The 12,059-nt window shown below is 46.9% G+C and overlaps 4 protein-coding genes; 2 read left to right on the top strand and 2 right to left on the bottom strand.

Moving 5' to 3' along the window:
- Nucleotides 1-1,910: 1,910 nt before the first annotated feature.
- GSTUM_00003931001 (uncharacterized protein) lies at nt 1,911-3,644 on the bottom strand. XM_002835110.2 has 3 exons: nt 3,449-3,644; nt 3,347-3,367; nt 1,911-3,255 (listed from the first exon to the last, which is right to left on the bottom strand). Exons 1-3 carry the CDS (start codon nt 3,521-3,523, stop codon nt 2,104-2,106), a joined length of 1,248 nt encoding a protein of 415 aa, XP_002835156.1. The 5' UTR covers nt 3,524-3,644; the 3' UTR covers nt 1,911-2,103.
- A 127-nt stretch (nt 3,645-3,771) lies between these two features.
- On the top strand, nt 3,772-5,552 carry GSTUM_00003930001 (uncharacterized protein; the record flags this gene model as incomplete). XM_002835109.2 has 4 exons in its annotated part: nt 3,772-4,484; nt 4,552-4,679; nt 4,742-4,893; nt 5,096-5,552. Exons 1-4 carry the CDS (start codon nt 3,833-3,835, stop codon nt 5,550-5,552), a joined length of 1,389 nt encoding a protein of 462 aa, XP_002835155.1. The 5' UTR covers nt 3,772-3,832.
- A 19-nt stretch (nt 5,553-5,571) lies between these two features.
- On the bottom strand, nt 5,572-6,687 carry GSTUM_00003929001 (uncharacterized protein). XM_002835108.2 has 4 exons: nt 6,584-6,687; nt 6,348-6,496; nt 6,020-6,263; nt 5,572-5,958 (listed from the first exon to the last, which is right to left on the bottom strand). The coding sequence occupies exons 1-4, from the start codon at nt 6,621-6,623 to the stop codon at nt 5,690-5,692; spliced, it is 702 nt and encodes a 233-aa protein (XP_002835154.1). The 5' UTR covers nt 6,624-6,687; the 3' UTR covers nt 5,572-5,689.
- Nucleotides 6,688-8,024: 1,337 nt separating this feature from the next.
- Nucleotides 8,025-9,921, top strand: GSTUM_00003928001 (uncharacterized protein). XM_002835107.2 has 2 exons: nt 8,025-9,102; nt 9,166-9,921. The coding sequence occupies exons 1-2, from the start codon at nt 8,387-8,389 to the stop codon at nt 9,374-9,376; spliced, it is 927 nt and encodes a 308-aa protein (XP_002835153.1). The 5' UTR covers nt 8,025-8,386; the 3' UTR covers nt 9,377-9,921.
- The last annotated feature ends 2,138 nt before the right edge of the window (nt 9,922-12,059 follow it).

The following is a 12,059-nucleotide window of genomic DNA, read 5'->3' as shown; positions in this document are numbered from 1 at the left end:
GGTCTAGTCCGTCCATTCTGCCTTTACCAGATATAGAATAGAGTAGGACTAGATAGATATTCAGGGGCTGCGGATGCTTGTACAAGACTAACTATATATGGGTAATGAGCTCCATAGTTGGAATTACATCCACTCGTTCATGGTAACTCGTCACTAACATGTTCATCATAAAGGCAGTTTCTACTTCTATAGTTGCATTATAAATACACTGGCTAAAACACTTCTGTCAGTTAGATGTTAGCAAACTGCAGAGTAGTCTAGTTTACTAAGGAGGGTCTTTGGTCCAATCCGTAGAGGTTTGCTACACAGCTTGAGAAGGTTGGGTGCTCATAAATGCAGAGTAGTGATGGGGAGCAACTGGCAGTATATGAAATCTACATATGTATTTGTGAGTTTTTCTCTACTCTGGCAATCAACTACCTCTCGAGATCAGGACATAATTGAGTAAAGCTGTGGCTTAACCATACTAAATTTTACCATTTTGTTTCTTCAAACTCTACTGTTGAGACTTTGAAATTTATTATATTTTTTCGCATTCGCAGAAGAATTCATCTCAGTGTGGTTACAATCTCAGGATCTATCTTCCCAAGTTGTAGCCCCTATTATAGTTGGGTTGCGATATTATCCAGCCTGCAGATTACTTTACTGCCCTCTGTGTAGACTACTGTTCCAATTGCAATAAAATAAAGGTAAGGGTAGATCATGAGTCTTGTATTCATGACTACTGCAATGTACATTTCTTTGAATCTCATTATTTTCTTTGTAATATGATGCATCCATGGTGTAGTACTGCCAATGATTGGAGGTTAGTAGAAAATAAGTGTTTCATGCCTTCTGAAGACTCTAATTTTCCAAATTATTAGATTTCATTGATTTTAAAGATTTATTTCGTTTTGGAGAATGCAGCCGGTACAGGTACCTGATTAAGGTTTTGTTGTAAGTTTGGTTTTAAGTATCACTTTGATACTCCATTTGTTTTATGTATCGCTTTGATACTTTGCTTGTTTTATGTTTTGTTTCAAGTATTGTTTTGATACTTAAGTAGTTTTACCAAAGTGTATCGCTTGATACCTTTGATAAGTTCGTGCATGCTAGACATGAACAGATTTGTGTATTTAATGACTTCCTGATTCCAGGAGAAAAGAGGCAGACTTCGACAGACAGTATTTCAATATACTTAGTTTCATAGTTACTCTTTGTTTTCCCACTCCAGCTGCAAAGACTCCTTTAGTTTACAGCTCTCGACTCCTCTCTGGTAGAGCAGGCTACCTGACAACTATTGTCCCTTAACCTGAAACCTGACTAGTACCTTGCGCACACGTTACACTTTTTCTCTTACTTTCTAGTGCTTTTTAGTACTCTTCTTACCTTGTTCCTTTCCCCTTCCTCAAATTTCTCTCTCTATTATTTTCTATAACTTTCACTTCTTTCTTCTAACTTGTTTCACAGCTTTCTTTTCTGACTTAATATCAAACGAGATTTTTGGCATACTCTATTACCACATTTCTTATTGGAGGTATTTCAAAGAGTCTCTCATCTTCGACGTACCTTCCGGGGCACGGGTTTTGTTTTGTTTAATACTATCTGTTCAGCTTTTTCTGTCTTGGCGTCACCAGTGTTCACTCGATCTCTTGGCTTAATTTCCCTTATCTAATTGTACAATTGCTGAGCCCGATCCCCGATGGTGGATTTAAGATTTTTGCAGTAAATTAACATACGGTACTAGCGCGTCGTTCTTCTATTCGAGTTAATACGGTACCGGTGTTCGGGCGAAGACTTAACCCGGGTGTTTTCTAGACTATCATTTTGGGTCTTGGCCCAGATATCGAGTTGACAAAGGAAGTAGGCAAGGACATGATCGATGCTCTTCAAATTGATCACTCCACTTTGGTGCAAATCGCACAGCAAACTTACAGAGAAAACTGATTTCATTAATATTTATGACCGTCCAAGCACGAAACGAGCCCCAAAGAGAACCTAAATCCACCACGATTTTGCTATCATTCACCTTCCCCCCCAATACTCCTCAGCAGCCGTATCAAATCTCCCGCAAGATACCTATTCCCCATGATCAGTACCCAGCTCCCGACCTTTCCAAGATACTTACAAGCTCCCTGCAACAACCGTACGCCCCTCATCGCCAGCAAGCTCCAATGCCGCCTTCACTCCCCCAAGCACATCCTTCCCTCCATCAACAGCTTCAATCTCCTCTCCGAATGCCTCCCTCACCGCGCCAATGATGTCCCCCGTGCTCGTCGCCGTCACCCATGGCATTCCATCCACGGGTCCAAACTCGACGGCCACAACTTTATCTCCAGGCCGCAGCAAAATCCCCAACATCTCCTTGACATCCTTCCCTTTCGATGCAGCGATGTTCCAGGACACAAACCTGCCCCCAGTCCGTAGCTCTTTAGTAACGTAGTCTGACAAGGCAAGCGCCGCCTGGATATTATGTGCCCCGTCGAGGAGAACCCGTCTTTCCTGCCCGGGGAACAGACATGATAGGTCTATCGTGTCCATCCTCCCAGGCCAGCTTGTATTCCTCACGCCGGCAAGAACCGTTGACGCAGTGATTGATGGGTACTCCATGGAAAGGTAAGAAAGCACATGAACAGCGCAGGACAGATTCGCCGGCTGGTAATTCCCCTTGAGGAACCCCTCAAACCTCTGTCTTCCAAATGCCTCTGTCGTGATTTCGCAGATTCTCCCGTCAACTCCTCCCTTTTCACCAACCATTTCCGGACGAACAGCATGAAAGCTCTCCACCCCCGCTTCCTCTGCCATCTTCCCAAGCACCGAAAGCACTCTCTCCTCATTTGTCCCATCCACTATACACCTACTCCCGGCTTTAATCACCCCGCCCTTCTCCCCGGCAATCTCCTCAAGCGAGGATCCCAAGAAGGCTTGATGATCCAATCCGATCTTCGTGATGACGGCCGCGATGGGCGACTTGATCACATTCGTTGCATCTAATCGGCCACCGATGCCCACCTCGATAACGGCGAGGTCAACTCTCTCCCGCGAGAATATCTCGAACGCGGTCGCCGTCAGGATCTCGAACTCGGACGCGCCAATTTTCTCTTGCGCGTTCTTCTGCTTGACCGCGGCTTCGGCCGCCAAGAAGAGTTCCTCGTTGACCAGGGCGCCGTTGACGGTTATGCAGTCCCGGCGGTCGACTAGATGCGGCGAGGTGAATCGTGCACTTGGAATGCCCGAAGACTCGAGGCAGGAGGAGATGTAGGCACATACGGATCCCTATTTGTAGCGGTGGGGTTTTTTTTTTGTTTTCACCAACGTTAGTCCTTCTGTTCAGGTGTGGACATGGACGATCACGCAGTTGACGTACTTTCCCGTTTGTTCCCGCGACCTTGGTGATTCTCAATTAGACAAACAGTGCTGGGCTGGACAAACGAAAGAACGGATGGATGGAAGGGTAAAAATTTCTCACATGAATCGCTCTCCAGGAGAACTTTCCATGATCCCGTACCAGTCTTGCAATCCTCTTGAGGCCGAGATCGATCATTTTGGGGTTCGTTGTTTGGTGGCTACAATGAAGAATTGGTTTTTGAGGAGAGAAAGGAAAGAGGGGTCGCGCACAGGTCTTGAACACAGATATGTTACCAGACGATAATGTACGAGTACGGTAGGTAAACTCGGAGTGCGAGTACAGTACTCGTACTTCTCCCGTATACTTACGACACCAAGGCCAAGCCACATGAGTGGCATCCCACCACTGGCTCCATTGGCCTTACCCAGCCTACAACCCCAAACATCAAATTCTTAGAAACATTTTCCACACCACCACTTCACCACTCTCCAATTGGCCACAAAAATGGTCCCTCCGACCCTCTGGCGATGCCTGCGAACGCCATACATCACCCACCCACTTAAACTCCGACCATGCACCCACAACTTCACCACAACCCTATCACTTTCCGCAAAGCCATTAAAACCAAAGGGGCCCCCACCCTCGTCCAAAATGAACCCGGGAAAGCAACGCACGCAGTCCAGCAAACTCCGCATAAAGAAGGCGCCCATTGCAGTGCAGAAACCCGCCTACGAAGTCGGCCAGCGCAAGGAACTGCGGAGGCGCATCGTCCTATCGAATACCAATGCCATCCCAGTGGCACTGCCACCCATGACAGCGGACTTGGTTGGGAACGAGGAGGCCGCCGGAGCGATGTTTGCGCTGCCGGGTGGGGAGGGGGACATGATTGTAGATCGGCTGAGGGCGCTGGGGGCCTTCCAGACGAAGCAGCATTGGCCATTTTTCCATCGCCCTTGCACACTTTTCCGGAGGGAGACCGTGGAAATTGGGAGGATGTTGGAGAGGGTCATGAAGCGGGAGGTCGTGGGAGAGGATGGGAAGGCGAATGAGAGGGCGATCTTGCATGGGTATTATGGGTGTGGGAGGAGCATACTCCTGCTACAGGCGATGACTTGGGCGCTGCAGATGGAATGGGTTGTTATCGCTATCCCTAACGGTTGGCTCCCAGATCCTTCCTTTTGCGCGGGAGAGGTGGAGGTGGGGTTGTGCTGACGGCGGGGTAGCTCATGATTTGGTTGTTGGACACACCGAGTACGAGCTTGAGGGTAATTCGCATCTGTGGTTGCAGAAAGCGTACACTACGGATCTTTTGAATAGGGTATTGAAGGCCAATCAGAGCGCCTTCAAACAGGTTGGATTCCCGTTTTCCTGCCACTCGAGGCGAATAGTCACTGACTCAGCGTTGCTCCCCAGATGAAACTTTCCCAAAACTATCGTCTGGGACGAATGGATGAAGCCCAGAAAGGCGATGCAATGAAAAGGGTCTTGGAGACCGCAGTTCTGGATCCATTGCTTGCTTGGGATGCATTCAATGTTCTGCTTGGAGAATTGGGTTTACCGGGAAGGTAATTATCAATACTTCGATCCTCCCCTCACCACTTCTAGTGATGAAGAACAGTCGGACGTAAAGAACTTTTATTATCTAAGAGCGTAGAAACTGTGGATATTTTCGTTGCCTTCCTTAGGAATATTTTCGCTCCAACATGAGCCCCAACATGCATTGAACTGGGTATATATTATGCTAACAAATTAATTCGAACCTACTAGTCCCCCAGTGCTGTTTACGCTGGACAACCTCAATCAGATCTCCATCCCGAGCAAGTACCGAGATCCTGCTTTCAACGCGATCCACCCCCACGATCTCGCCCTTCCAAATACATTCCTCGCATACCTATCCGGCAAGCGCAGCTTCCGCACGGGAATCACCCTCGCTGCAACATCATCGAAATGCTCTCGAACGCTAGCCCTTGATGCAGCGCTCGAAGGTCGGGGAGTCGACCCATACGAGAAACTCGACCCAAGAATTGGGCCCTCAATCGAGGGTGCTCAGATCATCCAGGTGGACAGTCTGAGCAAGAGAGAGGCAAAGGCCCTCATGGACTACTACAGCGAGAGCGGGATCATGAAAGCTCCAGTAGACATCGCAACTTTCAGCGAAAAGTACGCAGTATCGGCTGGTAATCCGAGAGACCTGTTCGGAACTTGCTTGCGGGTGAGGCAGTGAGTGAGTAAGTATACCTGGTAATATAGCTTTTCTGTCCATTCGTTCTGAAAAATAGAAAACAAATAATTGTATCAAGTTTTATACTCCCCCCTTGGTATATACCGCTGGCGTGAGGACGGTAATCTCTATCCATCTATCTACTTACCCCTAGCATACTCCTGATCTTCAACACTCCGAATAACCCGATGAGGCTTAAGTCCGTTCTTAATGAGATAATCCCCATTCGGCAAATCATTCTCATCGGCCCGCTTCGCCGCCGCCTCCCGCGTATCCGCCAACCCCGCCTTCAAGTGTCTAGCAATCAACCTCTCCCTCGCAACTCCCCGGTCCACCTTCACAAACCACAATTCGTCAAAAAGCCTCGCGATATCACCCCAGACCTCCGTGCCCATGCTTAAGTAATTCCCTGACCCTCTCCATATGTATTAGGCCACGCCCAAGGGAGGGAGGAAGGGAGAGTGAGTGACCTTCAAAGATAAGCACCCGCTGTGAACTCAGTATCTTAATGTCATCTTCTACCGGGTCTTTAACAGCGTGATCGAAGGACGGCGCGTATATTATCTTTTCTGCCTCCCCTAGTGGTGCTTTCACCTGCTCGATTAGTCGTTTTAAAGATACAGGATCGAAAGTGAAGGGTGCGCCGCGGCGGGCATGTGCTTCGATAGGGTTGGGCATTGCGGAGAGGGCAGCGCGTGTTAAATGGTAGCCATCCTACACCACCATTCATCATCATTATTATAAGTCTGTGAACTTAATCGGGGTTCCAAAGGGCGGGTGGAGTGAAGGGGGGGGGACCATTGGAATCATAGCTGCTACGTCTCCAATTTTCGATACAGCGTTTAGGCGCTCCGCGACCTTTTTTGCGAGCGTGGTCTTCCCGCTGCCGGGGATTCCGGAGACGCTGATTAGGAAGCGGGTTTTGGGGGGGAGGGTGGAGAGTGTTTCTATAGTGTCGTGGGTTAGTTTCGTACTGGGCAGGTATTATAACTTGGTGAATATGAAATTGACTGAAAATATGGTATGGTGCTTACGGCTGGTATGCTCGACTAGCTCTCCGATAGCTTGATCCATTGTAGGAGTTGTTTGGTTTGGTTAGACTTGTATGGCAGGGAGAGGGCTTGAACTATGGATTGGTGGTGGGGTCGTGGTGGGGTTAGGCTTCCCTACTCGACAAATGGTGCGATGTATTATCTCGTCTAAAGCATGTATAATAATATTATAGTACCGGTAGTGTTACATCCTGTAATGCTAGGTCACAGGGTTATCAAGGATGGACTAATCATTTTAGGTGATTCTGCTTTCATGATGATTTAACCTGCATCAGCAAAAAAAAACCCTGCATCAGATGCATCAGTGGTGCATCCTAATGCAAATGTTCAGTTGCCTGTGTCCCACGCATCCTGAGCATCCTGAGCATCTGGTTGTGTCCTCACCCCGTCTTGGACGGACGGGACTACTGGGCGTACTGGGGGACATATTCATGAGTGCGCGGTTAATTTTGGCAACGAACAATCTGTTTGCACAGCACGGTACCATAGCTGCCGTAGCTTTAAACGTGCAGCTCGATCAATGGACCGTGTAACACCACCCCAGGTCTTGGCCTTATTTGGATGGGGTTCGCTCTGACGGTATAGCACCGGGGATGACGCTCTCGTACCGGTACCGGTACTCCAAGCCGTCAAAGGCAGGGAGTATTCTAGTTTGCGGTGTTGTGCAGCATTGGATCTTTGTGGTAGCCCCCCCATCTTGGATGGGTCCTAGAGTATTTGCGCGATACTTGCACAATGACAAGTATGCTGGCCCTTCCAGGTCCTTTATGATAACTTTGAAATGGTCGGGTCTTATCGGGGAGAGGCAGAGATTCTCAACCGCCTGTCTGGCCCCTCTCAACCAGCGTGTGGGTTGTTGTGGGTGTACGGTAGTACCGTACCGGTACTTGTGTATATTTCGTGATCGCGGGCTTGAGCAGGAAGATGCACGGAAAGCGGGTTAGGGTCTCATTCGCGGGGATGGAGTGACTTTAGTATTACAGTATCATACTCGAGTATACGATATCATAGTCTACCCTGTAAGTGCCGTGTGCTTGCATGCTGTTGTTCCATGATATCGTACCCGCGCTGCTGTAGCTTACAGGCCACAATATCTACTACCTACACAAAGCACACCATACCGGTACTGGTATCACCTTATTCGAAGGAGAAACACCCTGAATGGCACTGTACGAGTACTGTACGAGCGCGCTTCCACCCTAACTATTTATCTAATCTTAGGCCTTCTTTCGAATCCTTCGTACAACTACGGGTTCGGTTGGCTCGCTTTTTGGTATCGGATCGGCGCCTTGTCTGGTCAATACCGGGGGTACCGGTACTGTAAGTCGAGTTGATCAGCATCACATCACCTACTGAAAGGGTAGAAAGCGCTCCAAGTGCCGCTGCCTTCTCTCCTCTCAACCAAAACTTCAGTAAATTTAATCCCAGGACCTTTCCCCATCCCATTCCGCCAAAATCTATCGACCCATCGACCCATCCACCTCTCTGGCGCCTCTCTTCCGAATTCTTCCTCTCTCACTCACTCGCCTTTACCTCTTTCCTCCTTTTTCTTTGCTTCCGAGATCGCTTCCGCTCGTGCTTCCGGCGCAACGCTTGCGCCCAGCAAAACGATCATTTACCCTACATCGCTTTTGTCTCTCGTCTTGACCGCTTCCTTCCCTTTCCGAGACCCCTGCCTGCCTATCGTACCTTCCCGCCTCAACCAACACCACAAAACCCGAGAAGAAACAGGAAGAAACATTCCATCCCCCCACCGAAACACGAAGACAAAATATATTAATAGTTATGGGCATGCCAGTGTGGAAAGAACCTGTTGAGAAAAGAGATATCGATGCCGTACTTGATCCTCGCCGTGCGGCCGTGCCTCGCCGTTCGGCGCCCGGTCGTCGAATCAGGTCTTCCCAAACCCTGATGAATCTATTGCGGGACGATTTGGCGCGAGAGACGAACACCCTTTCTAGCATCGCAGAGGGTAGACGTGAGCGCCCTTACCCTTGGAGCGAATTGAATGCGCTCCCGGGCCCCGTGCCTGACCCAGAGCGCGCTGGATTGCGCTTGACACTGGCCGATGCGGAGGCTAGAGCACCATCTAGTGCAACCTCAGGCAGAGGGGGTATAAGAAGAGTTCGCTCGCCTCTGCCGGTATTCAGAAGTGAAAACTATCGGTTGCCTTCCTCTGCCTCCGATACTTACACCCCGCGCTTCCCCCCAACATTCCCGGAGAGGCAGCAGGAAGAGGAGCTACGCCGAATTCGCACCCCTTTTCCCCTTCCCACTGCTGCCTCCTCCTCCTCCGAGGGCAGCAGTAGCAGCAGCACGGCTCCGCGCCGCGCTGGCGCTGAGGAAGGTTCTCAACGCCGATCCCAGTACTTTTCCCGTGACGAATCCTCTATCGATGAAACGGAGGGTGGAAGGCGTGATGAATTCTCCTACCTTACGGGCCCTTCCGCCAGGCGCTGGTTGGGGATTGATGGGTTAGGGGACAGAGAGCGCAGTTTAAGGTCTATTCTCCCGCAAATGTCATTTTATGATACTGTTGGACTAATTGGCTTGGATGATAACAGTCCTGACCCTACTCACTGGGAGTTGGTCGCTAATGGCTTGGGATTTCAAGCGGCGTGCGACTTGTGGGAATCTGATTCGGATGCCGATGGGAACCCTCTCGCCGTTGAGGTGATGTGGGATCTTCCACCGGATCGCGAAGAGGCCTTTAGAATTCGCCGTCTACTCTCATCCCGTAATGGGGGCATCGACCGCTTGATCGAGCGTCTTTAAATGCGTGCTCGGTCGATCAATCCATCAGAAGGAAAAAAAGGAAAAAAAGGAATTCAAAAACAAGGCTCTCCCTTCTTTAGTTTCTCTTCTCTTGTTCCTTATTATACTCTTTTGTCAAGGCCCTTTTAGGTTTGAGGGGTTGTTTTCTCTGTCGTTGCGTTTGTGTGCTGTCATCCTGTTCTTCGAGTTTTCTCGGAAACAAGTATCTGGGTACGATACGGCATATCTTAAGGTGGGATCTTTTTTTTCCCCCTTTATCATTACTATTGCTTGTTTGCTTTCGGTTATTCACTTGGCCCTGCTGTTCTCGCTTTTTTCTGGTAAAGAGTAGGGCTTGTGCTCGATGTGTTTTTTCATTTGTGTCAAACGGAAAACCTGTTGGCGGTGGATAGTTATATAGACAATTTTCTATTTGGACATTTGTCTATGCTATCAGAAATCAGAAAAGTGATTGGAGGCACGGCCGGTCATGGGCTTTTAGATGTGTATTTTGTTTCTTTATTATCATCGTGGCAAAAAATGATAACATAGATTATGTTCTGGGAGAGTGGTGTGATTGTGGGTCCATCTTTGAGTTCTAACATGTTTCTCGTTAGTACTGTTTGGTGGGGAACTTGGAAAATGGTACAGTATCTATACAGTACAGTACAGCAGTAACCAGCTGCTCCAATCAGAGCTACTGCGCAGTACTGGTGCGATATCGGGTGATAGGCTCAAGTGGAACCTTGGATCTTGTGCTTTGCTTCCATGGGTCTTATTCTATAATGTTTTGTGGAGATATGTGGTGGGGAGGGTGCGAATAAGAACGATTCATGAGAGATATTATTATGGTGATGCTGCAAGCCGTTGACTATCCTATCATTTGGTAAATTGGCCGTTGGAGGGGATAATCCCACCAGCCTCACCAAATGCGACGGTGTTTAAATTGAGTGTTTGACTACAATCATCCTTTAACCTTTAAACTACTACAACTTCATCAACACCAGTTCAAATGACGGGGATTTGGCTAAGAATTAAGAGCAAACAGTAGGATACAGTGAGGGGTGGTCAAAGATCATAATTTCATTAAATGCTGGGCAATTGTTGCAGCTAGGAGAGTAGGAGGCTATCTGGTAGGTTGGAATGTAAGTATCACTTCAACTGTTGAATGATCTTGTACATGGTTAAATATTAGAAATACTACAAATATGCAACAATCCTACAAGATTGAGAGTAGTAATAGAAAATCAGACCTACTATATTTATACTGATACCAAGAGACAATTGAATAGCAATAGTTGGTAGATAAAAGTTTATTATAGAAGTGTACTATAGGTTAAGCAAGATGGGGGCAGGGTATACTACCAGGAGAAGAATGTGAATATGTAATACTGTACTGCCAGTGGGGGATTAAGATGTTCAGGGGAAAGGAGGACTGCCTTGCAGGTGAGGAAGAAGACTACAAGAGAGTGCGAAGAAAAACAATCCGTTACCCATTACAGGACCAACTAATAAAAGACACATAGCTTGTTAGATGCATGGGTGGAAGGGGAGAAAAGATCCACTCCATACAATAATATTGGAGGAATCGAGGAGAATTCAAACAAGGGGTAAAGGTAGGTTGTTGGTCTCTTGTTGGGACCATAGAGTTAGTTAATAACAGAGAATGCCATTCGTGCAAGACAATGTTGCCTGTTGAAGTAGGCGGAAGTTGAGTCTGATATTGTTAATTATCAACATCAACTATGTACTAATAAATATGAAAAATTGGTATTCTGACAAACCTGCTTTCCTTATCAAATCTACTGCTATAATAGTAATGAAATTTAAAACTATATAAATACATGGTGAAACTGAATATTTGATATATTATCTATCTACTTTAAAAATTATATCTAGTCTATCTACTATTGATCTTACTAGAGAATTAAGGATATTTTAAGTAAGACATTACCAGTTATAAGAAATGACCTTTTCAATAATATTTTTGACCTAATTATTAGAATTCTTTAAATCTATAAGATAAAGGTCAAGATAATACTATTGAAGCTCAAGGTTTATACTAGAGAGGAGTAATATGACTCCATGGAGCACTATTACGGTTAGCCAAACCTATACTCATACTGGTGTCAGGAAAGTATGGTGATAGGAATGTTAGTAGTCATGGGTCTACTGAGTGAAGGTACTATTGATTGGTTACCTAATTTGGACAGACTATACTATACTAGAAGTACTTAGATACTAGTATGGGATGGTAGTTACCAAATTGAGTAGGGTAACTGAAGTAGTCAATTTGGAAGTTTGTGAATTGTACAACAGTGAGTCCAGGTAGAGTTATCCTACCTTCAGACTAGAGTTACACTGCATTAGACTACTGGTTATCTGGCTATAAAGCCAAGTTGCCCAACCCTACAAGTAACCTGTTATGTAGGACTTTAGGGGAAGTTAATAGATTGTTTGTCATATAAAACTACAGAGAATATTAGGATCTCAGGTTGTGCAGATCACTCCTGCACAACCAGCTAAGCTCCAAACATACTGTAACTTAGAGGTATAGTGGCTAACACCCCCCTCCGACTCCTGTTATCTGTCCCTAGTATGATGGGCTATAGCTTGAAGAGTTGGTGTAAGTTTAGTAAAAGTGTACAATTGGGGACACTCCAGTAAAACTGTATACGTTAACGGCATCGGGCCAACCAGAGGG

The sequence above is a fragment of the Tuber melanosporum genome (genome assembly GCF_000151645.1).
Source record: "Tuber melanosporum whole genome shotgun sequence assembly, scaffold_1, strain Mel28".
Lineage (NCBI taxonomy): Eukaryota > Fungi > Ascomycota > Pezizomycetes > Pezizales > Tuberaceae > Tuber > Tuber melanosporum.
This window is presented reverse-complemented; position numbering and strand designations above follow the sequence as displayed.

Coding starts and splice junctions, on each gene's coding strand:
- GSTUM_00003931001 (XM_002835110.2), bottom strand. CDS start 3,523: ATGATCGATCTCGGCCTCAAGAGGATTGCAAGACTGGTACGGGATCAT. Junction 3,368..3,448: donor TCTCCTGGAGAGCGATTCAT/GTGAGAAATTTT, acceptor AGAATCACCAAG/GTCGCGGGAACAAACGGGAA. Junction 3,256..3,346: donor TCGCGGGAACAAACGGGAAA/GTACGTCAACTG, acceptor CGCTACAAATAG/GGATCCGTATGTGCCTACAT.
- GSTUM_00003929001 (XM_002835108.2), bottom strand. CDS start 6,623: ATGGATCAAGCTATCGGAGAGCTAGTCGAGCATACCAGCC. Junction 6,264..6,347: donor TAGCAGCTATGATTCCAATG/GTCCCCCCCCCT, acceptor ATGGTGGTGTAG/GATGGCTACCATTTAACACG. Junction 5,959..6,019: donor GCGGGTGCTTATCTTTGAAG/GTCACTCACTCT, acceptor GGAGAGGGTCAG/GGAATTACTTAAGCATGGGC.
- GSTUM_00003928001 (XM_002835107.2), top strand. CDS start 8,387: ATGGGCATGCCAGTGTGGAAAGAACCTGTTGAGAAAAGAGATATCGAT. Junction 9,103..9,165: donor GACAGAGAGCGCAGTTTAAG/GTCTATTCTCCC, acceptor GGATGATAACAG/TCCTGACCCTACTCACTGGG.